The sequence below is a fragment of the Eumetopias jubatus genome, unplaced genomic scaffold (assembly GCF_037043125.1).
Source record: "Eumetopias jubatus isolate StellerSeaLion01/CBP00866 unplaced genomic scaffold, mEumJub1_p1.0 scaffold_10, whole genome shotgun sequence".
NCBI lineage: Eukaryota > Metazoa > Chordata > Mammalia > Carnivora > Otariidae > Eumetopias > Eumetopias jubatus.
This window is the reverse complement of record NW_028274816.1, coordinates 25,210,554-25,237,743: the sequence shown is the minus strand read 5'-3', so window position 1 is coordinate 25,237,743 and position 27,190 is coordinate 25,210,554. Positions and strand designations below refer to the sequence as shown.

General features: G+C 44.6%; 1 protein-coding gene across 4 annotated transcripts in view; it reads right to left on the bottom strand.

Moving 5' to 3' along the window:
* Positions 1-292: 292 nt before the first annotated feature.
* ZFHX3 (zinc finger homeobox 3) overlaps positions 293-27,190 on the bottom strand; it is a 245,159-nt gene continuing 218,261 nt past the window's right edge. For all 4 annotated transcript variants that reach the window (XM_088027462.1, XM_088027463.1, XM_028092199.2 and 1 more), the window contains 3 exons: positions 16,841-16,943; positions 10,030-15,459; positions 293-6,202 (listed from right to left, as the gene is read on the bottom strand). In XM_088027462.1, the coding sequence (XP_087883588.1) occupies positions 4,539-6,202; positions 10,030-15,459; positions 16,841-16,943 (7,197 nt within the window). In that variant the 3' untranslated portion in view covers positions 293-4,538. The remainder of the gene's footprint in view (positions 6,203-10,029; positions 15,460-16,840; positions 16,944-27,190) is intronic.

The following is a 27,190-nucleotide window of genomic DNA, read 5'->3' as shown; positions in this document are numbered from 1 at the left end:
AAGCTCTCAGACTTACCCTTCTCAATGAAATAAGCTAGTCAGCACCACAGCCAAAACTTGCGGCACTTTCATGCCAAAACTTGCTGCACTTTCATGAATGCCAGGAGAGAGATAGGAAGTACAAGGACACTTAGAAATACTAAAGAGCTATGTACCTTGGAATAAGTACATGCAACCTCAAGATACTGTTCAAATTTACACTTTGCCAGTATCAATCTCTTTCTCTCTCATACATGCACACACACAAAATCTGAGGGCATAAGACAAGAACTTTTGCTCATATTTTTTTAATGTATCACAATGAGCAGGAAACATACTTGATGAAATATTTTCAAAGGAGTATATTCAATTACCATCTACAATCAACTTAACTATGACAACAAAGTTTTTGTGACAAATTTTTTTTTTCAGTTTGAAAGTTCCATGTGGTTCTGTTTGTTAGTCTCCATGTATTTTGGTACAGTTCGAGATCAGCATTGTTACAGTAACAAAAAAAGCTAACAAGACTACATTATAGAAAAACACCAAGAACATTTTTGGTTTCACTTGCTCTATTTTTTTTTGTTTTTTTTTGTTTTTTGTTTTTTTGTACATTGCAAAGGCTGTTCATATACCTCTTCACCTCAGGGTCACGTTCATTTATGCTTTCTTTCCTACCCAAACTTGCCCCCCTCCCCCCCAAGAAAGTAAACAAACAAAAAAAACTAGTCAAAGCTTTGTTTCACAGTGGGCAGTATCTCAGCGCCAACAAACAACCAACTCAATTTATGCTTCTATTTAAAATGTTTTAATTTAATTTATTTAAAAAAAATATATGTCCATGAATATCAAGTGCACTGGCTTGGGTCACTGCCTCTCTCTCCTGCAACTTCCTGCCATGCCTGATAAACTCAGGTTTAAACACATGCCGTCTGTTTTACTTTATTTTCAATCATGTAAAACTTTGGCCACATTCATCTCTTTAAATAGCTTTTAATTAAAAAAAAAAAACTTCCTAGATTTATTAAACTTTTCTGTGTGTGTGTGTGTGTGTGTGTGTGTGTGTGTGTGTTTCCTTAAGTTTCTTTTTGGAAGGATGGAGGAAGGATGCTTGAAATAAGTTCCATTCGGTGGGTTCATATGGTGCCATGACTGAATGGTGTCAAGCGCCAACCCACTCTTTGGAGTATTTGAAAAAAACAACCAACCAACCAACCAACCAACCAACCAACCAAAATATGAAGTGTCAATAGAGGTGAAGAACTAATTTAAAAAGTGAGTTGAGATAGCCTATTCGGCTACGTACTATGCAATAGGAGTTAAATTCGCCTGGTGAGACCAATCTAAACAGTTGAGCATTGTAGTGAATTCGTGCTTTGTAAATGATACCAGTCACAGCCATAGTGGATGTCAACCCACAAACATCTAACTAGCTCATATTTGACCTCTAATTGTCACCATCACTGACTGCTTTGCTACTTCTGAGTTAATGCTGAGAATTCTTTTTTTCTTTTTTGAATGAACATATATGTGGGTGGTAGAGTTGTAGAGGAAAGCATCAAATGTGCAACCCACTCCAGGATGAAACAATCACATAACCCCTCTGAGAAACACTGGTGGGTGGAAGCATGCTTAGCCAATCTACCCAACCACCTTGCTGTTGCCAAATACACCCACAGGTCAAGGCATGGCATAACAAAACACTGACAGTCACTCTGCCTCACAGAGGGAGGATGGCATAGTAGCTCAAAACAAATAAACAAAACACCATTGTGGAGGGGGTGGCAAAATTACAAGGAAATGAACTTAAAGTTGAGGGGGGAGGGAAAGGGATAGAAATTGCACTATTACCAAACAATATCATTTTTAAAAACAAAGTTTTCAGAAAAAACCTAGCAGAATTTGACAGGTAAAGCTAGTGTTAAATTGTTAATTGGTATCACATAGAGAACCAAAAACAAAAACAATTTTTTTTCTATATGATACAGACACAGAGTAACATACAACAGTTAAATGGCAAAAAATATATATATATATTTCATAGAGTTACAAACAAGATAAAATGGAAAACAAAAAACTGTACAACTTTAAAATTTAAAAATGTTCATCTCAAACACAGGGAGAAATACAAGAATTCTTGTTAAAAGAAATAGCTTGTTAAAACAGCAAATGTTTTTGTGTACTTGTTTTTGACACCTTATGCTACAACTGGATACTGGTATGAATAGTTAGATGGTACTCTTTAGTATTTCTACTTAAAAAATTTAAAAAAAAGGAATTTGCACTGTGCATCAGCCTAGTTAGAAATATATACAACAGTTCAGGATCTACTCTTTCATTAAACCAAAAAGAAATTCATAAAAATAAAACAGTCCCGGCTAAAAAAAGAGGAAAAAAAAATCCATTTTCAGATCTTGGAATGCTCCAGTCTTTTGCAAAGTCGTTGAGTGGCTTCAGCACTGGGGAAAGAAGCCCGAAAGATGACCAATGGAACCTGCATTCACAGTCTTCAAAGTTCCCTTTTGAAACATAAGGAAGAGAACGAAGGGGAGAAGGATTTCACACTTTTGGGGCAAGGGGAGATTGTTTCTGTTGATGTTTGGCTATGAAAGTGAAAGCAAAGCATCTATTTGTCTCCAAAATCTACATTTTAGCAGCACAAAGTTTTCCTTTCAAAGTTCAGACCGTTGTTTTAAGATGAGAAAGGGTGTATGTTGCGTTGTGTTATGTGTTACAGGAATACAGATATTAACATAAATACAAGTGCCTCACATACGGTTCCTTTTTGCTCTCTGTACACTGCTATCTGCTTCTTTGTTGGCTGCACTCGGGATCACTCGCCGCTCAGACTGCCTAACACAAGGACAAAACTTTGAAGTAAAAAATGTGTCTTTTGGTATATGGAATTGTCATTAACAGTTGCCTCTCTGCTTGCAGAAGAAGCACATAACAACCTGGGAATCTTTTGTTTTACTCTTTCTTTTATTAAACTAAGTCTTGTTTGTTTAAATCAGAAACAAATTCTCAAGTAACAAGAACCCTTTCCCTTTTTTCTGCATCAGCAGTGAAAGGGTGTGTCTTTGGATTTTATTTAAAGCATGAAATTTCTTTTTCTGAGAGGAAAGAAAACAAAAACAAAACCCCTAACCAAAAACTTTTTTAGAAAGAAAAGCACACAGCCCAATTCCACAAACTGAAACAAATGCTTTAGTTTAGGAAAAGAATATTTGAAGCATCTACCAAAGGAGGAGGAAAAGAAAGGATAAAAAGAAAAGCTAAAGGAAGGATAAATAAAAAATAAATGGCACAAGGCTCACAGACATCGGTAACTAGAATTATATGCCTTTAAAAAGTTTTAACTCCCCAACCAAAAATAATCTGTGAGGATCCTAATGACCCCTAGAACCTTTTGAAATTCTTTCTTTAGTTTTATAAAATAATTCTGCAGCTACCCTCTAAGAAATGAAGGCAGCTACCTTAAGTGGGAGATTATAGGGTGGGAGGAGGAAAGAGAAAGTGGAATTAAGGGACAAAGGGAGAAAAGCTTAGGCGAATCAACGGATTGCAATCTATCTGCTAGGAATGAACAAGACAACATCAAATGAGGAGCTGTCAGCTGGACCATACAAAAAGCTAAATGTACACAAAAGGTTTTTTTTTTTCCTTTTAAATCTACCATACTGCTTCAGTTCATTTCCAATGCAACAATCTACTCAACACCAAAAATGGTCATATCTATCATAAATACAGAAAGTCAGTTTTTAAAACTTATTTTTTTAAGCTACAAGTCCTCAACACTCTGTGTGTGGGTTTTTTTTTTTTTTTTCTGAAAGTGGGAGTGCTTAACTTTTCCCCTTGAAATTGGCTTCAGCAGAAAAGCTATCCTTTAAATCCCCAGAAAGCTAAAGCAGTTCACATTGTTTTTCTCAAATATTTTCTGCCCGTTTTTAAATTAAAACAAAAAATCTTTTCTGGAACAAAAAAAAAAAAAACTGAAAAAATAATATATTATAAAACAATGATTCTGAAAACAGAACAAAGTGTGAGCGATTGACCTGAGAATAAAAAGACATTACATTTCTTTTTTTTTCTTTTAGCAAGCCATTGGTATCTGAATGCTAAGATAGCAAGAAATTTAAAACTGTAACAAGGTGGACTGCTTTCCCATACAGTGCATGCCGGGCTCCTCCTGTGCTATCAACGTGGGGTGTTTATTGAAAAGGGGCAAATATACAAGGGGTTTAAGCTCCAAAGACATTAGGGAGGCCCTGCGGACTTCTGTTTCCCAGACCAATAGTACCTTCAAAAGGACACAATGTAACAGGGTTAAGGTTTTTTTTTTTTTTTAATATTAAAAGAAAAAAAAGACAAGAATGTAAAATCACCGGCATAGATAGGTATATGGGAAAACAACCCACGCTTTTTCTTTTTTTTCCTTTTTTTTTTTTTTTTTTTTTTTGGTTAGAAGCTTTGGAATTGCAGTTAGTCTATTTTTGAAATTGGTTTGTTATTAATCTTTTTATTTAAATTCATTTGTTTGTATTGTTCATCTTCAAAGCTTACAATCTGAAGGTGTCCGTTCCTACACTGGTCAGACCACTGTCCTTGGGGCAGCTGGGGTCTTTGGGACCCTCCACCGGGCTCGCCGGTCCGTCGGACTTTTGGCTGAGATCCGTGTCAGACTCCTCCGAATAGTCGTCTGTTGGCATCGAGGGCTGAACCCCTGAGGTGCTGCATGAACTTGAGGTAACCGTTGAAGATGAGGAGAGAGGAGGAAAAGAAGGGGGCTTCGCGGCCGAAGCCCGGGAGACCACTTGCGGCCAAGACTTCCTGGAGGCGTGGGGGGAAGCGGAGGACGAGGAGGGGGCGGCGGCCGACAGGGGAGGGGGGCTGTCGTTTGAGTGAGCGGCAGACTGCGAGGTAGATGCGGTGCTAGGATCGGGGAAGCAGGCAGAGTGAGGTAATAAACTAGGGTGCTCTTTGGCGTTTCTTGCTGCTCTCGTGATTGTTCTGTGTTTGTGCAAGGCCGACTCGAGATGTTGACTCAGAGCTTCCTCCCCACAGAGCGCGCTCTCGCACGCCAGGCAGTGGTACGAGCCGCCGCCACTCCCGCCGCCGCCGCCGCCGCCGCCACCACTGCCGCCGCCGCCCGTGGGGACGTGAAGCACCATCTCTTGCAGGTTCACCACAGACTGGCCGAAGAAGCAGAGGGACTTCAGGTGGCTCCTCGCCGCCTCCTCGTCACCGAAGCCCGCCTGGCACTTGCGGCAGACCAACTTGTACTGCACCTTTGGAACAATGAAGGGGTCGTAGAGGGAGTCCGCACTTTTGCTTTCTGCTTCTGGCTCTTCGGGGGGTTTTGGCAGGAGCGGGGACACCTCACGGGGTGCGTTCTTCTGCTCTTCTGGTTTGGGGGATTCTTTGGCAGGGTCTTTGTCTGGGGAAGCAGCCCCCTGGGGGACTGGGGTTTGGCTTGCTTTGGGCTGCTGCTGCACTTTTTGCTGCTGCTGCTGGAGTTGCCGCTGCTGCTGCTGCTGGATCGCCTCCTGCAGACTCTGCTGGTATTGCTGGTACTGCTGCAGTAGGGAGCCTGGGGACAGCCCCATCAGGGCCTGCGACAGCGCAGGGCTGTAGGGGAACAGGCCTTCCATGCCATACATAGGCTGCAGGTACCCGCTCTGCAGGGCGCCAGGGATCTGGGGGGCATAGTAAGGAGAGAAGCCTGGTACAAAGTAAGGAAGGAACTGGCTCGTGAGCAATGCTGTGGGGTCCGAAGTCAAGGCTGCCTGCAGGGCCTGCAGCTGTGCAGGGTCCACTGCATACTCCATGGTGGGCAGCGGTGCTGAGATCGTGGCTGTGGCCGCTGTGGGGGCCTCTCCTTTCTCCTTCTTGGGGACAGGGAGAGGCTCCCCTTTCCCTTTGTGTGCCTTTTCCTTCTCCTTTACCTTCTCACTGTCTTTGTCCTTGCGTTGCTGTTGCTGCTGTTGCGGTGGGAGCTGTGGCGCGGGTGGGGGCTGAGCTGCGGGTGGCGGCGGCTGCACCTGTGGCTGCTGCTGGGGTTGGGGGGGCTGCTGAGGGGCCAGCGCCAGGGTGGCTTGTGCTGGGGTCGGGGAGCTCAGCGAGGCTGAGGACGGTTTATTTGGTAATCCAGATGTGGGGAGGCCAGGGGAAGGAACTGTTGTGCTGGGCAGACCCATCAAGTTCGGTTTAGGAGACGTTAAAGCTGAAAAAAATGAAGACAGAAAGAACCACAGGTCAGTCTGGGGTGGTGAGGCTGAAGCTCAAGATGTTTTGCTTCTGTCACTGGCATGAAGTCTGAGATCTCAAGGTTTAAAGTTGAAAGACCCTCTCAAAACCATTTTCCATAGAGGGGGGGTCTCACCTGGCTCAGGGTTGGACAGCCTTGTATTCTAATCAGTGCCCAATCCTGGGTCAGCTGCCCTACTTCCCCTTTCAGTTAAACAACTTCTAACACCTTCCTGCCACACATGCCACACCCACTAATTCATATGTTCTTTGCCCAGTTCCCCCCCACTAGCTGTTTCCCGCTGGGACATTTGAACCAAAGGCCTTCATCAAAGCTCCACAGAAATAGTGTGGCTAAGAGGCCCCACCAGAAGTTGCAGAGGAGAGAGGTAACAGGAGAAGAGGGCAAAATGCAAGAAACCTGGCCAAGCCCCAAGACCATGTGAAGAAACAAATGTGCCTCTCCGGCCTCCACCGCTACAACTGAATGGATGTGTTAAGAGGACAGAGAGGAGGAGGAGCGATGGGAACAAAAACAGTCCATTCAGGGAAAACTGTCCCGTTATTTGGCTCAGCTAATCTGTTTTAACAAATCTGTTGAAAAATGTAACCATCTAGGAAGATGATTCTGAAGTTTGCTGGAGAATGAGCATTCTCTCTTCCTACCCATTTGAATGACACACAGAAAGACTGCAGCTGCTTGAGAACGCACCCCCAGCAAGAGGCGAAAAGCAGTATCAGAAATGGAATGGCCCAAAGTACCCCTGCTTTCTGAGACATCACTGCAACCTACTCATACTTATGGGTAAGCAAAGGTCTTTAACCAAGTCACCAGGCCCACATGGGGTACAGCCCTATCTGCAGTCACACTCTGCCCATAAGGCCTTCACCCAGTCCAGAGCCTAATGTCCTCCCATACCCATATTTCTCTCCTGGTTTGAGTCTTTTGTTCCAGGGTGATGGAAGACAGCCTTACTCCTGGTACATCCAGTGGCAGGTGCATTAAGACTAGCAAGGTGGTGATGGTGGTAGAGGACAGCAAAGTGGGACAGAGAGACCAGATTTGCTGAATGATGAGATGCTGAGAAGAATTCACAGGCAGCAGACCTCAGATCATTCCATTCACTACACTTAAGACAATGGACTGTATTCATCCCTTCTCTTCAGAGGGCACCAAAATGTAAACTAAAAAAATCCCATAGCTCCTCACTATTTTCATCTGGACCACCTTCTGCCAGAAAGCTGGGGTTGGGGGGGTTCTATAACATGACACTGTCATTGTGAGGAAAAAACAGAGAAGCCCAGACCTGGGTGAAGACAATGTTGGCTTATTACACTGGTGCAGCATGTAAAAACCCTCAAACTTCAGATGAAGAGAACAAGGTTGCCTCAAGGTGCCAATCCCAGAAAAATATCCATTATTGTTTGGAAAGCCAAGGGGATGCTTCCCTTGGTTTTGTACAGCAGCATTAATTTACTCTCTCAAAACAGCAGACAGGGACCACTAAGGTGAAGTCATCCAATTTCCTCAAAGCACAGAAGGAACTGAAACCAGAAAGAAGTATCTGATTCAGAAAAAGCCGGTAAAGGTTCACTGGTTAAACTGGCATGCACAAGATGGAGAGTGAATGGATTATGAATTCGACAACTTAGGACATGGCTCTTTCTGTCTACATCTGGGCAACAGGCCTGCTCCAAGTTGTAGGTTGGAGCCAAAAGATCAGCGAGGCAAGGAAAAAACATCTAGAGATTTCTCCATCTCTGTGGTATCAGGCTTTCAGGAGAAAGATCCCAGTCAGAAGGCCTTAAACGGACTTCTGTATCTTGAGAAGAGAAAGAAATGGTAAGGATCATTTACAGAATCCTTGCTATATTTACCAAGCTCTGTACTAACCATGTTTGATATAGTAGCTCAATACATTCTCAGAATAATTCTGTGGCCTCAGTTTTCTCATCAGCAAGATTAGAACCAAGCAAGGCATTTCATCACCCTGATACTTGTCATGCACCTCTGGAGTCAGACTGATACAGTATGGATTGTGTTTGACACACAGCCGCTATGTGGCCTTAGACCCATTGACTCCACGGAACCTCAACTTTCTACAATACATGGTTGTAGCGACTAAATGGAAGGTCATATGGAAAGAGCTTACCATTGGACCTGACGTACTAAATACAAGTTCCTTCCCCCATTCCAGATCCAGTGCTCCTGTGAGCTGTGGTACAGTCAGGTGGTGGTAACTGGGACACACTGGTAACCCTGGCTGCCTCTAATAATTAAGAGCATACCTTTCTATCTTGAGTCCACTCTCAAGTGGTCAGAACCTGAGTAGCACTAAACATATACCTGTTGACTGACTGGCTCATATTGGGTGTTGTGGAAGGAGCACATAGCACTGGGAGCCTGGAGGCCTGGGTGGGAGCTCTGGCTCCTACCCTAGCTTGCTGAATGGTCTTGACCTCTCTGGCCCTCAGTTTTCTCATCTGTAAAACAAGGGGAATAGATCAGACATTCTAATTTTTTTCACATTATTATGAAATGTTGGGCCATCCCAAGCCCTTCTGCCAAGATTCTGGGCTGCAAGCGTAATTCAGTGCCTAGACACCTTCCATAGCTTGATTCTTGGCTTATGTCTAGTTGGCTTTAGCATAATTCTGTGACCTTACTTGCCAACAACTATAAGCAATGACTTACAGATCTTAATGCTTTTACCACTTCAACCCCTGGGAACAGGGACCCATTTTCAGGCAAGGAAGCACTCTGAAGGGCTCTCCTTTGGTAAAGGTACACTTGGTCAATGCAGGCCTGGGGCGGGGGGGGGGGGTGGAAATCTTGCTGACTTATGCCTAAGTTTCACAGAATCCTAGAGGTCCAATTTAGGAAAGAAAGCTGGCTACAGAGAAGACAGGTGAGGACAGAGGAGGAACAAGAGATGGACACAGGAAGAATTATCAGACTCCCTATTAATAACAGAAAAATAAGAGCACCAAGTATATATGACTGAATTAGGGGGCTGGGGGGGAGCAAAGAGAGAGAGATGGGTGAAGGGAAATGAAGGGGTGATGAAGACTCCTAAAAATGAGCATTAATGTTTATTGTCTGTCTGAAGATTCAGAACCATATTGCCCAATACAAGATTCCTGGCCAGTGCATTCAAGTACAGAGGTAGTCTCATTATAATGAAACTAGTATAACCACTATTGTTCTGGCTAGGTAAGAAGCCCAGGAATAAGGATCCATTTATGAGAGCTTCTTCCTGATAGCAGTTCTGCCAGAACAGCTCTCTTAAAAACAGGAACAGGGACCACAGGTAAGGACAAGGACTTAGGTTCTCTTGAACCAGTTTCCATAAAGCACGATCCAGACTTAGCTAGGATATTCAAATGTCTTCTATTTTCAACAATTATCTAGATGGGATTGGCAATTTCACAAAGACTGACTGGAAGGGTCTATGCTAGAAGCCTTTTTCTTGAAAATAACCCAGGATTTAGGATGCCAGGACCCTCAAGTTCTTCCCTGTAGCACGCACCCTGGTTGTGTTACTGAACACAGGGCAAAGAGAATAATTTCATAGCAGACTGTTCCAACCAGGAGGTCCCATCCCTGAGACTGGGAAGTGATAGAACCACAGCACTAGGGAGACTCAGTGAAAGGGACCAGAAGTTCTGTTGCTGTTAGAAAACTGGAAAGGGAAGCTTCTACCTATCTGCCCAACATTCAGAGAATTTGGGTGGTAGCCACAGAACAAAATGCTATTTGGGCAGCTATTTAATGCTGTAAGAATCACCTAGAGCAGAACCCACCTGTGTTGGATGGAGTAAAGCCCGGCAAGGAGGGGCTGTTGAGGCCGGGGAGCAACACAGGAGGAATGCCCTGGAGCGCCGGATATGCTGTAGGAAGGTTAAGAGCCTGAAGAGGGGCATTGTCAAACATCCCTTGCTGCTGAGCTGCCAGTCCGAGGACCTCGTTGGCCTTTTTAATCCGGTCCAACTCTTGTTGAGCCATCAACTGACGTACTGTGGCTGGGTCAAAGTATTCTTTCTCCTTATCCAACTGGCTTCCAATGGTGTCCTTAACTTTGGAGATATGCTGCTGGGAAAAGATATGGTCACGTACAGACAACCGAGCGCTGTACTTGATGCCACACAAAGTGCACTCTGTTTTCGGCCCCTCGTAACTTGTTTGGTTTATACCAAAATGCTTGGCCATGCTTAACTTGGACTTCTTTTCTTTTGCCCGGGCATTCTGGAACCAGACCTGAACAACTCTCTTTGGCAGTCCAATATCATTGCCCAGGACCTCACACTCTAGCATGGTGGGCGTCCTGTAGTCATTAAAGCATGACTTGAGGACTTTCAGCTGCAGATTGGTCATTTGAGTGCGAAAACGTTTCTGCCCTGGCCGATCCCCACTGTCTCCAGATTTGCCTGCTGACCCGCTTGCACCAGGACTCGGGGAGCAGGGGTCTGCAAGGCTCGAGGTTTCACTGTAGTCCACTGTACCTTCATTGTCGTATTCCTTGCTGTAAAAGCTTGGGGCTGGGCTGACCAGACCAGACGACAACCGATCTTCATACTCAGACATTGCCATCATGGCCGCTTTGGTCAACCCTTCATTGGGTGCAGAAGAGGATTTGGTTTCAGTTGCTATTCCCGTCGCGCTGTCATTATCCGCGTTGCCCTCGTCTCCGGTGGTGGTATCCGTGATTGCTGTGTTGACAGAGGAACAGTCGTCGTTGTCCAGCTTAGTTTGGTCAAAGTTCAGATTAACTGAGGACATGGAGGGGCTTTCAAAATCTTCAATTCCCTCCACCTTGATGGAAGAAGGGCTAAGAAGAGTTCGGGGAGACAAGTCCATGGTTTTACTCACAGGTGAGAGGGGGACACCTTGGCCATCACTACTGCTTGGGGGTAGGTGGGAAAAGCTGGCTCCATCAAAAATATCTCCTTTCATCTGGAGTCCCCCATCACAGTCCAAGAGCATTGCAGACAGAGTTAGGTTGTAGCCAGCTCTCTTGGCCTCATGCCAATGACGGGACCGGATATGAGCCTCGAGGGCAGTCTTGGCTTTGAAGAGTGCTCTGCAAAAAGGGCATCTTCTGTGCGCCTGCGCTGGGCCCACAGCCCGGAACTGTCCTTTCCGTTCCCGGGCTCGGGTATTCTGAAACCAGACTTGGACCACACGTTTCTTCAAGCCCACCTCGTGTGCGATGTGATCCAACATCTTTCGAGTTGGATTGGAGTCTAACAGATACTTCTGGTACAGAATTTCTAGCTGTTCTGGTGTAATGGTTGTCCTCAAACGCTTGTCTCGCTGAGGTTCTTCTCCTCCTGTCCCACTGTCATTTTCTCCAGGGCTTGCACTGGCCTTTTCCTCCAGCTTCCTCTTCAGAGTGTTCATTGTGGAGGTTGGAGTTGAAGGAGAAGTGGCCGAGCTGGCTGGAATCTGAGGTATAGCCCCAGAGAGCAGCTGGCTCGCCAGGAGTGGGTTACTAGGGTCAAACAGCATGAAAGGCATATCCAGTGACCTGTCCAAAAACTGGGGGTGGATGAACTGGTTCTGTGCACTCAGGAAATGAAGCTGCTGATGCTCCTGCCAGTGCTCAAATGATGGAAATGCCAACTTACATTGATCACACTGGTAGGGGATTAGCTGAGGAGGTAGGTTTGCCAACTGTTGAGGAGTTGACGTGTGGAGGGGCTTGAGGGGCAGGTGGGAGAGCTGAGAAGGACTGGGGCTTGACTGGGGTAAGGGGCACTGAGGTGGGGGTGCTTGTGGAGGAGGCTGTGGTAACGAAGTGGGGGAAGTGAGCTGTGGGAGCTTTTGCTGGGCTGCGTTTGTCTTCTGCTCGGGCTGGTCTTGTTGCTGCAGCTCTGCCTTTGCTTGTCCTTGCTTTTCTTGGGTTTGGTTTGGCTGTGCACTGGGAGGTTCAGCCTGCTTTGGTTTCTCATCACTTGCCTCTGTTTTTGAACTAAAAGTGGCCAGTTCATCAGGCTCCGCTGTGAGCTGTAAGAAAGCGGAGGAAGCTGTGTTGGCTGATGGTGCTGGGGCGCTGTAAGCCTGTGAGGGCATTGGGGTGCTGCAGGAGGAGCTGGTGGGTGTCAGGATTTCCATGGCATCCATGGAATCCTCATTTTGGCTGTCATCCTGCCCCTCCTCATCCTCATCCTTGTAACACAGCTTCTTCTGATGCTTGATGAGATCAAAGATGCGCTGAAACACCAGGCTACATTTTTTGCACTGGTAGTTCAAGTTGCTTGTTCGAATATACCTATCGTTTGTAAGCTCACGCCGCTCTCCATCTTTGCCCTCCCCCTGATTCTCGTAATTTTTCCTGGCCTTCTGTCGGGCATTTTGAAACCACACCACTATGACTCGGGTTGGAAGGTTTAGTAAATTAGAGAGTTGCTCAAATTCGTCATCCTTTGGGTAAGCATTGGCATCAAAAAAGTCCTGTAGGACCCTCAGCTGATAGTCAGTAAACCTTGTTCTTGAAGACCTCTTGCTTCCCCAGTACTCCTGCTTCTGAGGTTCTGGCGAAGGGGGCCGTGAGTCTATCTTGAGCTCCTCCAGGCTGGTGATGGGAGGATTGCTAAAGTTGTAAGGGGAATCCTTGTTACGCTGCCGCTCTTTGAAGAGGGTGTTTCTGAACCAGTGCTTGATCACTTTCTGTGGCAACCCAGACTTGTCTGCCATTTCTTTGATCTGTTCTTCACTGGGGGAGTTGTTAATGTCAAAATATTGCCGCAGGACCCGGAGCTGGTCATCCGTGATCCTGGTGCGAGGCCTCTTGTTCTGCTGTTGGAGCAGGCTTGGATTAAGCTGGTGCTGGTACAGCTGGGCCAGGTCCGCAGGCAGAGGCTCCACAGGTCCAAGCTGAGGGGGCAGCTGAGCCGGCAAGGTCTGCAGTGGCATCGTCTGCATCATCAGTGGTGAGAAGATGGGCAGCTCCATGGGCATAGAGAGCTGGGTGAGTGGCATGGATGGCTGGGTGGGTGCGATTGTGGGTGAAGTGATGGGCGGGGCAGATGCAGGGATGGCTGGCGTGGAAGCTGGCTGAGGTGGTGCTGCAGGAAGAGGGGGCGGAGGAGGTGGTGGGGGAGGTGGTGGCGGCGGCTCTGGGGTCTGGGGCCTCAGGGGGTATAGTTTATCGTACTGCTCACGGTACTGTTTAGCAAATCTCTCTAGCTGTTTAAAGGGAAAGTAGTTCTGATGAACGTGCTCTTGATGACTCTTTAAAATCAAGATGTTAGAAAACAACTTGCCACAGGAGTCACACTCAAGCTTTTCCAAATTCTCTCCCTGCTCAGTCTTCCCATTCTTCTTCTGCACCTTCTGCTTGTTTTCGTTGTACTGAATGACCAGTTCAAAGCCAAAGTTCTCCAGCAGGGCCTTGGTGGCGTTCCCTCTGGCATCTGAGGCGATGCGTGGTGGGAGCATGGAAGGCTCAGAACTAGCTGCTGGTGCCAGTTCTTTCTTCTCTTTAGCCTTCAAGGCATCTGGCAGCGATTCCTTGGGTCCTGGGTTGCCCTCTCCCACCTCGACACTGTCTCTCTGGCTTTCTTTTTCCTTTTCCTTTTCCTTGATGACCAATTTGTTTTTCTTTTCAGAGTGCTGGCTGGGTTGTAGAAGGGCAGAGTGAGTCTGGGACAGAGAGAGCTGGCTTTGCTGTTGCTGCTGCAGGATCTGCTGGTGGCTCTGTGTTGGGATCTGAACCTGAGCCTTCAGATCGTCTAGCAGGCCCGGGCCTGTCCCCGTCAGTGTCAGTGCCCCGCTGGTCACTGGCAAGCTCACGTCAGGGTTGAGCTGGAACTCTGCGCTGGGGATGTAGAAGGGGAAGAGGAGATGCTGCTGCTGCTGCAGCTGCAGCAGGGTCTCTGTGGTCATGGGGAAGTGAGGAAGCAGGGCGGGGTTGAACAGCTGAGACTGGATCAGGGCAGCCTGCTGCTGCAGCTCCTGCTGCAGGTGAGCTTGAACTTGAGCCTGGGCCTGGGCTAGTGTCTGTGCTTGCTGCTGCTGCTGCTGCTGCTGCTGTCTGGATGCAATCATATCCGCCAGCTTCTTCCGATTGGCCTCCTTGGGCTCTGAAGGGGAAGTGATGGTGGCACCGATGGGATTCCCCAGGGCTGGCATCCCTACACTTTCAGGGGGCACTTGGCTCAGTAGACTGGAACTCGGAGTGATGCCAGCACTGTTTGGGTTGGTGGTGGTAAAGGTGTTACTGGCACTGGTGCTCACAGGACTTGGGGTGGAGGAGCTCAGGGAGACACTGCTGCTGTTCCCTGTCCCATTGCTACTGCCACTTGCAGCCTCCAGCTTGGCTGCTCGGGCCTTGGTTTGATGCAACACAGACCGCATGTGGATCTCTAAAGTGGAACTCTGGCTATAGGCCACGTTACAAGTGTTACACTTGAAAGGTTTGTTGTCTGGGCTGCTGGTGGGTTCTGGCTGACCAGTTGCCGATTCCTGAAGGGCTCTCTTCAACTTATGCAGGTGGGAGACAGAATTGTAGTGCACTAGCAGGATATTCTTTTGAGTGAAAGACTCCTTGCAGACTGTACACTTGTAAGGGCGAGAAGGGTCTAGAAATTTTTCCATGGTGAAGTTGGGGCCTTTTCTGAAAGGTAGAGCTCTCTTTGGCTCTGAGCCTGAGTCTTCTTGTACCGACCCAGAGTCACTGCCCGTTGGGCTCTGTTTGTCTTCTAAGTCACTCTCTTCCTCCTTGTCTTCCTCAACAATTATGGTGTGGTCCTCTGCCAGGGTAGGGTCTCCCATTGCCAGGAGGTCCCCATTGGCCAGAAGGCCACCATAAAGCTGTTGGATGTCAGCCTCACTCAACTCCAGGTGGCTTGTCTCAAGGTGTTTTTTCAGAGCCTGAAAAGTTCGGAAACTACGCTGACAAAGACAGCACATTGTGGCAGCTCTGATCACATGGTACTGAGAATGGAGCTGTAGCTTTTCAATGGTCTTGAAAGCCAGGCTGCATTGATTACAGCGATACTTGTACACATGGCGATCTGACACAGGCAGCTGAGGCCTCTTGGCATGAACCTCATTGAAGTGTGTTTGAAGAGTGGCAGAAGTTTTGAAAACCTGATTGCACCCCTTCTTCCAGCATAGGAAGCCTGAATCTTCTCTCACAGAGCCTGGGTCAGCAGAAGAGGGTTTCAAATCTCCACTGTGCTCTGTGCTTACAGAGGGCAAGATGTTCTTTCCCAGATCCTCTGAGGTTTCTGTAATTTAAAAAAGAAACAAAAAAAACAAAACAAAAAAAAAAACCAAGCCCAGTGATAAAGAAGGCTTTGTTTCAAATGGCACCCACAGCTATCTACCTAGCAAGTCCTAGTGAACACAGACTCTTACAGTAAGGGAAACACCCAACTGGAACACAGACTCTCTCCACACAGCCCCTGCAAAGAGTACATAGTAAAGCAAGTGCACAACAACAGAGGGGACTAAAAAGAAATACAAAAGTTTCATTCATAATAGGCCTGTATCATATCTTGGATCTGTCTTTACACACCATTCAGTTGCTTGACTCAGAATCTTGAATTTCTCAAGAACTGGTTTGAATGTTACTGATCTTAGACTGGACTTCCCTTTTACGTGAACCTGAACTGTAAAATATGTGAATAAATGATATCCTAAATTGTGGGGAATTTAAGGAATGAACTATTGTCCATTGTAATATAAGAAACTTTGGAATATGTTTTTTTAGCTTCATTTGTTATAACATTACTTTTGACTGTCCTCTCTATTCAGTAAGAAATGAACATTCAAGTGGCCATTAAAATACATAAAAATTATTTTCTACAGTGATAGGATCACACCCATACATACTCTGACCCTTTTAAAGTCAGCTGTCTACCCTCTAATAGGGAAAAATCACAATGGGGGGAAGTGGGGCAGTAGTGGGGCTGAGGTCTTCCCAACTTAAATCTTAGCTGCTGACAAAAGGTGAACGATGTAGTACAGCCTCCTAAGTGGACGTCTAATGACCCATCTAACTAAACTAGGAACCACCACAGGGCACCAGCACATGTCTAGAACAATGTTCTTTCTAAATGCACCTTTTTAAAAAATTATCTTAGTCATCATACAGTATATCATTAGTTTTTGATGTAGTGTTCCATGATTCATTGTTTGTGTATGACACCCAGTGCTAAGTACACCTCTATGCAAGGTCCTAAGGCAATCCCAGAAGACTCAAAGAAGAACTTTGTGCAGAGGAAAGTTTGAGAGACAGCTAATCCAGTGCTCTGAAATCCCTCACATGCTCCAAAAGTCCCTAATTATTAAGTCCTGAGAGATTGGGGAGTCATGGGTCTACTGACTGAGTCTCTGGTTATTCATTCCCTAAATGTATAGTCTAAGGGGACATGGGTCCACCAAAATCCCACTGGTTCTCACCTTTTCTTTCCACTTTAAACCATATGAATGGTATACAAATACATGCCAGAGTATGAAGTAGGTGCCCAAAGTGCCACCTCCTCTCGATCAGTTACATTCATCTCAGGAGGACTTTGTAAGGATTCCTGGCACTCCTGCTCAGTGAAAATTGTGGCCCAATATTTCATTTTGTTTCCATTTCTAGGGGTCAAGAATGACACTAACCAGGCTGCTTTCCTGCCTCCTCCAAAGTGGAGTTCCCGTCTCGATCTGGAACAGCTGCTGGGAGGAACATGCTGCTGGGCATCACCATCTCAGGGGTGGTCACCTGCGGAGTAAGAGGCAGAGAAATGAGGAGAGTCAAATGGAGAGGAAAGAGACCCAAAATAGGGAGATGTGTAAAAATTATTTAATAAGCAAAATTAGTCTTCACCAATTTAAAGCAGGAAGTGTCACTTTTCATAGCTCACTGAAGATTCATGTTTATTAGACAAAGCTCACATCAGTCAAAAGTATTTCTACGGTTACATTCTGGACATAATTAGCAGTGCACACTTGAAGAATAATCTTATTATTAATATTTTTCCTTTATGCAGAATTTTGACTTTGATCACTGACAATGTTTTGTCATGGGCTGTGAAACTTCTTGTGCAACCAATTAGGTAGATAAGTTGAAAGGCCCACCTTAAGCTGCTGAAAACATAATAAGGGCCCTAATTAAATCATACCTAGTAAAGTACACTGTAATCTTGAAGCAGGGAGCATTGTAGTACTGTTTTCAAAATGTATTCAGGCAAGAAGAGGAGGGGAATGAGAGTGAAGGAAAGGGTGAGAAGAAAAGAGGAGAACAAAGAAGGCTAAGGACACGCAGACACACTGGCAGATTCTCCAGGAAACAACATTTTGTAACCCTTTAGAAGCTCGATCAAGTGCAAGCCAGCATTTCTTACGACTCACTTCAGCCAGGATTTCTTCTAGAGTCTTTGCTTGAGGTGCACAGCATTCTACACCAGGGCAGCCCCACCTTGACCATGGCTACTGTTTGCTAATATAGCAATTCCAGAATCAGCCTGGATCAGGTCAGATCCTCAGACATTTTTCTCTAGGCTTCTCTGACATCTGGCTAGAAGTCTGTCTGAAGAAGTTATCATTTGCCCCACATTAACATGATAAGCAGCCCTCAAATTCAACATCAGGATAAAAGGTTCTTCATTTAAAAAGAAGTAATATCCCTTTGCCTGCTATAGGGTGGAAAAGTAGTAGGCGACGATCTTGCAAAATGAATTAGAAATGGTCTCTGTTTGATGACAGCCTGAGAAACGAACTGAACAGAAACTACAGTCACACCACTAACCTTTCTACATGGCTTCCAGCCCTACCTGAAGGAATTATTTTCCCATGAAACTCAGGTATCTCAATAATACCTGTACTTGCTGGTGCAAAGATTGGAACACCTAGTTTACTGTTCAAAATTAAATATTTTAAATAAATTATCATTAATTTTTAATGGTTTGAAGATCCTGGACTTGCTCCTAATAGCTGATGACATGTTCCCTAGAAATGTCAGTGGCAGGCTCCAGTGCTAGGGGAAACCCAGACAACTTTCCCCATAAACACCAAAACGTTAACTTCTCAATACATTTGGGGGAATTAGAATAATATCAGCAACTGCGATGCTTATAGGGGTAAAAATTAAGCAACAGGCACTATGGAGAAAGGTTCTGAGAAAGCTCATGTTTATGAAGAGCAGGTGCACGGCAGGTGAATGTGCGTGACATAGAATTCCTACTCAGACATCTGCACACTCACACAAAGCTCGTCGGCAGCTGGTTAAGGCTAGCTGTTGATGAATCGTTAGGAATGGAGCAGAGATTGCCAAACTCATTCCATCTATTTTCTTTTTAATAGAAAGCATTTCTGACCAGTATGGTTGGGAAGTCCAGCGGGAATCCAAGAAGTGAAAGGTCACCGATTAATTTATAGTCCTCAGCCAAGGGGGAGCACGAGGTTGGGGGCAAGAGGGGGAGAAAGGGAAAGGAAAAAAGACTCCCCCCCACCTCCTTTCTTGGTTGTAGCTGCAGGATCAGTCCTTTCCAGGGATCTTTAGGAATTATGAAAAATGAATCATGAAAAATAAAAAAAAAGCCCTACAGAGTAAAAAAGAATAAAATTATCTAACACCTCAGCTGCACATCATTATAGAAAACTGTGGGCTTTTTATACGCATTACAGTAAGGCAGACATCCCCTCTAACAGACTCAGTACGACGGATCAGTAATTGTTTTCATACACTTTAATTAGAAAAACTCAGATGGCTATGAATAATAATGGAAAAGAGAGACTTTTGCACTTGAAAGGTTGAAGTCAATCAAGTGTGAATGACGGCAAAAAAGAAAAAAAAAAAGACACCAATTCATCAGCCCTCTGTTGTCTCGCCGCGACTTTAATCATAATTCCTGATTGGGATTCAAGAAGGCAGTAAGCAGAGGTTCTTTGTCTGCCTTCACCTTCCATCAATTAACTCTTCCCGAAATATAATCATCAACCTCACATGCTCCTTTGCATCTTAATCTGGGCCTCCAAACCTGTAAGTCTTGCCCCATATGTGTTTAAGTAATTACTTTTATCTACCTGCATCTTCTCATCTATAGTGTACCCAAATTCTATCGGGGGGAGAGGTTTGGTATATAAAATTCTGATGGCAAGAAACTCCCAGGAGGCAAAGAGGAGAATATGCCTAAAGGGAATCTTGAGGATCTAGAAATTCTGGTGGGGTTTATCTGTGCATGTGTCTCAACAGAGAGGTTGAGAACGGAAGCTTCCTTCCCGTACAGGCTACTGGAGGGCCCCACAGCGGCTCTAAGACACTAAAGTTCCCATGCCTGAGCCCATTCCTCCCTCTCCTACTAGTTTCCAAAGGTTTTCACTCAAACTTTTCATGTTTTGTAAAGAGCCATAAATATACAGCTCATGGAGGAGTTCTGCTCAATGAGGAAAAGGAGAGTTGGCCAAAGGCAGAGTTCCTTCAACACGTGCCTTGGCATCCCCCTTGTTTTCCAGTCCTATCAGACTATTCTCGCCATAGCATCTGATGGATAGCTCAAAGTCATGGGAAGGGCAGTCACTCAAGTGTGCTGAGCACAGTTCTATGAAGACCTTTCCTTTCACTATGTGTGCTGGAGCATGTAGGTGTATGAGAGGACACGACCTGACTGCAGCCTAAACAGAGCCATCCCAGATGTGCCCAAACCTCAGAAGCCCTCAAATAACTGGATGGCACCACCTTCCCCTACAGAGAGAATGCACGCATGCAAGCAGGCTTTCCTCCCTCCCACCTCTCTCCCTCTTCCCACTTCTCCATCCCAGGCTCAGAAGCCAAACAAAAAGTTTTAAGTTTGGCCAGATGACAGTACACAATTGATAAAAACAAGTACATTTTCTACATTTCACTATACCACCATATAGACTGCTTATTCTCATAATCTGTACACCCATAGACGTTCAATATGTTAAATTATGTCCCCAATACTCAGAGGGGACCTGAGACTGTTAAAACAGACTTTTGGGGCACCTGCATGGTGCAGTCGGTTGGGCAACTAACTTTTGGTTTTGGTTCAGGTTGTGATCTCGGGGTCGTGGGATAGAGTCTCGCATTGGGCTCGTGCTCAGCACAGAATCTGCTTGGGATTCTCTCTCCCTCTCTCACTGCCCTCGCCCCCATCTGCGTGCACACAGACTGTCTCTCTAAAATAAATAAATCTTTAAAAACAAAAACAGACTTTTAATCTAAAGTATAACAAAGCTTGCCCTAGTAAGAAAATTCAATTGATTAGAGCCATTATTTCCTCAGAATTTGGGTCTTCCAAGATTGGCCTTGGTGATGCAAAGGGCAATTCCATGGTAATCTTCTAGATACCACATATGATACCCACCCCCCACCAGAGTATGCAGAGTTGGTGGGAATGTAGGAAAAAAACAATCATTTGATCTGGGGTGCTGAAAGTCAGGAAACTGTAGCTCTGCTATCTTCCTAACAAGAGGTCTCATGTATACAAGAAAAATGTGGAGTTCTGTTCTGATGCTAGAAATCTTCACGTTTAAGCAGTTCTCATAAATAACAATAGAAATAAAAGCGTTCCACACTGATACTAAAAGTCTTAAAGCTTAAGCAATTTTAAAACAACTTAGTCTTGAGAAGGAAGGACCTCAAGTGACTCTCTGCTCACCCATCCATTTGACCATCATTCACTATATATTGTACAGGGTCCCTGTATTGCATGCTTGCATGACAGTGAGACACTGTCCTTGTGCCCAAGAAGCTCACAAGCCAGAATATTAACCTTTCAGACATCATAACCTCAAAATCTGAAGGCTACAAGATGCCTAAAGAAATAGTTTCACACAGAGACTACTGCAGATAATTTCAGGAAATCACAGGCTCCCTTGGGGGAAAGTCCATGGACTCAAGTTAACTATCTTTAGATAGTCACCCAGAGATGACCTGGGTTCATAAATACCTAGGTTCCTACCTCTATTGGGTTCACCATTGTTTTGGATTATGATTTGATGCCTTTCAAGCTTCTATCAGGTGAGCTGGACCCTAAAGCCCCAAGGCCACTCCTTATAAAACCCAGAAGCTTGGATGTGGGTCTGGTCCCCATTATGATATTTGGGAGGGATCACTGGTATTTATTCTTTCTTGGTATCTAGGTATTCTTTATAGGGTATCTTTCTGAAAGGCTCACTATTCCAAGTGAAAAAATACATTTGCCAAAACCTAAACTCCCAAGGAAGCCTCAAATCCTTCACTTTTCAGTGCAAACCAATAGAATGAAGAACGTCAAGTGGAAGGAAAAAGAGGCAAAGCCTCAGACACAGGCCTTCCTGATACGGACCTGGCCAAGTCTCTACATCCTTGTGAATAAGGAGTTGGTTAGGTTCAAAAAATGAAGTTTAAACCCAACTGCTTCCAGAGCCAAGCATTCTAGCTGGTGGTGTATGTGAAGGCTGCAGTGGAAGTCAGGTTGCTCACTTCTGCACCCAGTCAGCTGCTGGGCTGGCCAGCAAGTCTCTGGACTTCTGCAACCAGCAAACCAGAGCGCCTCTTGGCAGCAGGGCCTCAGAGCCATTTTCCCTTCCTTTACTACCTTGCAAATGTGCCAGGCTGGGCACTGAACTACGGAGGTCAGAGGGCCTAGTTCCTCTCTCTGTCTTGCTTCCTTTCTAAAATATCTTCTTTGTGGTTGTCTATCCCCCCCCTCCTTTTTTTTTTAAACCTAAAACTCATGAGGAAAAACCGCAGGGCCATGTTCACATTCGTGTGGGCCAGAAACCAACATAGTCCCAACCAGAGTTTAAAAACTAAGAATGAGAAAGACAAAAAAGAAAAAAAAAAAGGAGGTGCATGGGAGAATAGGAAACACGGGAATAGTTAACACACACTCACACATACATACACACAGGGCAACAGAAAAGAGAGTGGAGAAGGGGAATGGATTGGAGAGAAAAGCTTCATTAGACTCAGAGAGGCAAGCAGTGGCAGTATACCAAGGTCACTTCTAATTTAGACCACCTAATTGGCAAACAGGCTCCAAATGGCTATCATCTCACAGGGCTTGGAATTAATGAAGCCCGATTATTTTCATTACCTTCCTCTGAGATAGAGACAAAGTGAGAGAGCTGGTACCCACGCAGGTGCAAAAGCCCCAGGGCTGGTGGCCACCCGCTGCCACAGTTGGGGGGGGGGGGCAGCCAGCCAGCCTGTCCCAGAAACTCAGAGATGCACAGGCACACGAGCACAGGGAGACCTAGACAATGACTGAAAGAAATCACAGGAGACAAACTATGCTCCTGAGTGGGGGGAGGGCGAGGGAGAGAGACACGGATGGAGAGGGAGAGAGAGAGAAAGCTGCAGGCTGTGCAGGGTGCAGGGCCAGAAGCAGAGAAGGGAAATCTGTGCATGTACAGCAAATACAGGATAATTAAGAACTGCTAAAGGGAGAAAAGATGAAGGGCTAGAGAAAAAGGTGTTCCTGGGCTGCTCAGAAGCCCATCTCCAGTATGAGGTTATATGTTGTTAACTGACTGAGGAACAAAAACAATTTCCCCATATTAATGCTCCAGGAGCCCAGTGGTGTGTCCTGACACTTAGAAAGATAGTGATCAATTAGAATAATTTAAGAGTATTGAAATGCATGGTAGGTGATCTTTCCCATTCTCACGCAGGGGCCAGAAACATGTGCCCCCTCACCCTCACCTCTCCTTCCCCAAAAGAGTGGGAAAAAGAGGGTGTAGAAAAGCAACTCCTACATCCTTACTACCAATTTGAAATCTCTTAACTTCTCTGTAAGTAAGTGAGAGTTCTGTGGAGCCGACACTGGGGGCAGCCTGCTCGGTCAGGTCTGGAGGGGCACTTGTCTCATCGCCCTTGGGCTTTATAGATTTCCTTCTTTCATATGACGTGTGTAAGGACAGTGTTTGGAGGTCTGTTTCCAATAGGCCAAGCAGAATGAAGTGCTGCGGGTGCAGTTTCCATAGTGGAGAACCAGAGCTGCAATTGTTCCCAGTGGAGAATATTTTTCAAGCCCCTTCATTGGTAAAGAGAAGGGGGCCCATGGAAGACACAGATATGAGATGCAGAGCATAAGCAAGCAGCTGTTACCATAGCAACAGACATATTAGACACTGCAGGTTCCTGAAAGCTGTCTGATAAGGTATTATTAAATGAAGCCTCCTCAAAACACTCTCCATTTACAACTGAACGGAAAGACATTGTGTAGCAAGTAATCTATTTCCATTTATCAGGGAGAAATTTACTTTTAGAAGGACTGAAACCCAATTCAAGCCAAATCCTGCGACCTTGGACCCAGACAGCAGAAAATGTTTATCAGAATTTATAGCTTTCGATACCCTGGGCATACCCGATGTCTACCAAGAATTGTCTACTGGGTGGATTTTGCTGGCTTTTCCTATTCTGCAGCCGACCGCAGCTAACAGTCAAACCATTTGGCAAGGAAAGAGATTCACTCCTCTCACTGCCCTTCATCCTAGCCACTCAGGGACGAAGCTGATGTAACTTTCTCCTCTTAGAGGATGAATGACCATACACTGGCTATTCCTTAATGACGTGTTTTTAAAAATGGAGCTCTGATTTGGGGGGCATTTCTCATGATGCTGACTTCAGAGTTTTCTGCTCCAGTTGACCAGGAACAAACAGATACACAGTCAGAAAGCCCAACCAATAGTTTCCTATGGCCAATTCTCTAATAAAATTACAGTAAAATACCCTCGAGGGGCATGATTTTAACCACAGGTTTACTAGAATCACTTAGTTGTAAAACAATTGAAAATTCCATTTTAACACCAAACTTTCCAAAGGAAGAACAGTGGTATCTGTTTTGATTCATCAGGGCAAACTCCGATCTTCAAACAGGATTCTGGGTTCACCCTAAGCTACAGCCACAAATTCCCCTCTAACCCTGGTTGCCCATCTTTTCCTGCTGAACTAAAGGATCAAGGTGGAAATGTTACATCATCTCAACGCAAACCATGCTCATAGCTTGAAAAATCAATTCAATACTGACAGCCATGCAGTAACTCCATCTTCTCATGTAGAGAGTACCAAATCATCCTTACATATACCTTTAGGTAAAGAGTGAAACCCTTATATGATTACATTCCTCGTAACTTTCAACTTTGTTTCTGAATCCATTAACTTTCTCTTGTTGCTAGCAAAGTGACTTCTTATAATCAGTACATTTCCCAAAATGTGCACACTTTATTTATATATTATTTTTATAATGTCTACATTTCTAATTATGAAAACAATCCCACTTATAATTGCACCAAAAATAATAAAGTACCTAGGAATAAACTTAACCACAGAGGTGAAAGACCTGTACTCAGAAAACTATAAAACACTGATGGACGCCTGGGTGGCTCAGTTGGTTAAGCATCTGCCTTTGGTTCGGGTCATGATCCCAGGGACCAGGGATTGAGTCCTACACTGGGCTCCTTGCTCAGCAGGGTGCCTGCTTCTCCCGCTGCCTGCTGGTCCCCCTGCTTGTGCTCTCTCTCTCTCTGACAAATAAATAAATAAAAAAAAAATCTTAAAAAAAAAACAAAACACCGATGAAAGAAACTGAAGACAACACAAAGGAATGAAAAGACATTCCATGCTCGTGGACTGTAAGAACAAATACTGTTAAAATGCCTACATGACTCGAAGCTATCTACACATTTAAGGCAATCTCTATCAAAATACCAACAGGATTTTTCACAAAACTGGAAGAAACAATCCTAAAATTTGTACGGAATCACAAAAAACCCGGAATTATCAAAGCAATCTTGAAAAAGAAGTACTGGAGGTATAATTCCAGACTTCAAGTTATATGACAAAGCTGTAGTACTCAAAACAGTATGGTACTGGCACAAAAAAAAGACATACAGATCAATGGAACAGAATAGAAAAACCAGAAATGAACCCATGATTATACGGTTAATTAATCTTCAACAAAAGAGGAAAGAATATGCAATGGGAAAAAGACAGTCTCTTCAACAAATGGTGTTGGGAAAACTGGACAGCAATATGCAAAAGAATGAAACTGGACCATTTCCTTACATCATACACAAAAATAAATGCAAAATAGATTAAAGACCCAAATGTGAGACCTGAAACCATAAAAATCCTATAATAGAAGGGGCACCTAGGTGGCTCAGCTGGTTAAGTGTCCAACTCTGGATTTCGGCTTGAGTCGTGATCTCAGGGTCATGGGATTGAGCCCTGCGCTCAGTGGCAAGTCTGAGATTCTCTCTCTCCATCTCTCTCTCTGCCCCTCCCCCTGCCACCACCGTGCTCTCTAAAATAAATCTTTTTAAAAAAGTCCTGTAAGACAGCAAAGCAGTAATTTCTCTGACATCAGCTATAGCAACATTTTTCTAGATATGTCTCCTGAGGCAAGGGAAATAAAAGAAAAAATAAACTATTAGGATTACATCAAAATAAAAAGCTTCTAACATAGCAAAGGAACAATCAACAAACCAAAAGACAACCTACTGAATGGGAGAAGATATTTGCAGAAGACATATCCAATAAAGGGTATCGAAAATATATAAAGAACTTAAACAACTCAACATCCCCCCCCCAAAATAAACCAATTAAAAAATGGGCAGAAGACATGAACAGACATTTCTCCAAAGAAGACATGTAGATGGCCAACAGACACATGAAAAGATTCTCAACAAAAATCACTCATCATCAGGGAAATGCAAATCAGAACCACAATGAGATACCACCTCACACTTGTCAGAATGGCTACAATCAAAAACACAAGAAAAAGCAAGTGTTAGTAAGGATGTGGAACCCTCTTATACTGCTGGTGGGAATGCAAACTGGTGCAGCCAAAGTGGTAAACAGTATGGAGGGGCACCTGGGTGGCTCAGTCGTTAAGCGTCTGCCTTCGGCTCAGGTCATGATCCCGGGGTCCTGGGATTGAGCCTCACATTGGGCTCCCTGCTCCGCGGGAAGCCTGCTTCTCCCTCTCCCGCTCCCCCTGCTTGTGTTCCTGCTCCCCCTGCTTGTGTTCCTGCTCTTGCTTTCTTTCTGTCAAATAAATAAATTCTTTAAAAAAAAAAAAAAAGAAAACAGTATGGAGGTTCCTCAAAAAGTTAAAAATACAACTACCCTATGATCCAACAATCCCAGTAAACAACTACTGGTTGTTTACCCAAAGAATACAAAAACACTAATTTGAAAGGATATATGCACCCCTCTATTTATTGCAGCATTATTTACAATAGCTAGACTATGGAAGCAGCCCAAATGTCCATCAATAGATGAATGGATAAAGAAGATGTGGTATGGCATATATACACAACGGAATATTATTCAGCCACAAAAAAAGAATGAAATCCTGCCATTTGCAACAAAATGGATCTGGAGAGTGTAATGATAAGTGAAATAAGTCAGAGAAAGACAAATACCATATGATTTCACTCATATGTGGAATTTAAGAAACAAAACAGGTGAACAAAGGGGGAAAAAAGAGAGAGGGAGGCAAACCAAGAAAAAGACTCTTAACGATAGAGACCAAACTAATGGTTACCAGAGGGGTGGCGGGGGTGCACTGAGGAACATACAGAATTGTTGAATCACTGTATTATACACCTGAAACTAATACAACACTGTTAACTATACTGGAATTAAAACGCTTTTAAAAAACATCTCCATTTCTGTAGAAAACATCTCTGTTGTCTGCTGTGGGAAGATGAGGTACACAGCAGTTTCAGTACAAGATGCCAACTGCAACTGCTTTAGGGAGCACATTTCTCCTACACAATTATGTTGTCAGGAATTCTTCTAGAACAGGGTTTGTTAGCCTGGTTCCATGTATGAATTTTAAGGTATTCTTATGCTCCCTGGCATTGTACACACAGTTTTGTATATGCAGAATCCTCAACAGTGGTCTTAACAGTTGTTGTCCAGTTTTACTGTGCATAGAATAACCCAATAAGGCTACAGAATCACTTTCATTGGAGTCTCCAAAAAGGTTGAGAATCACAGCAGTAACACCTTGT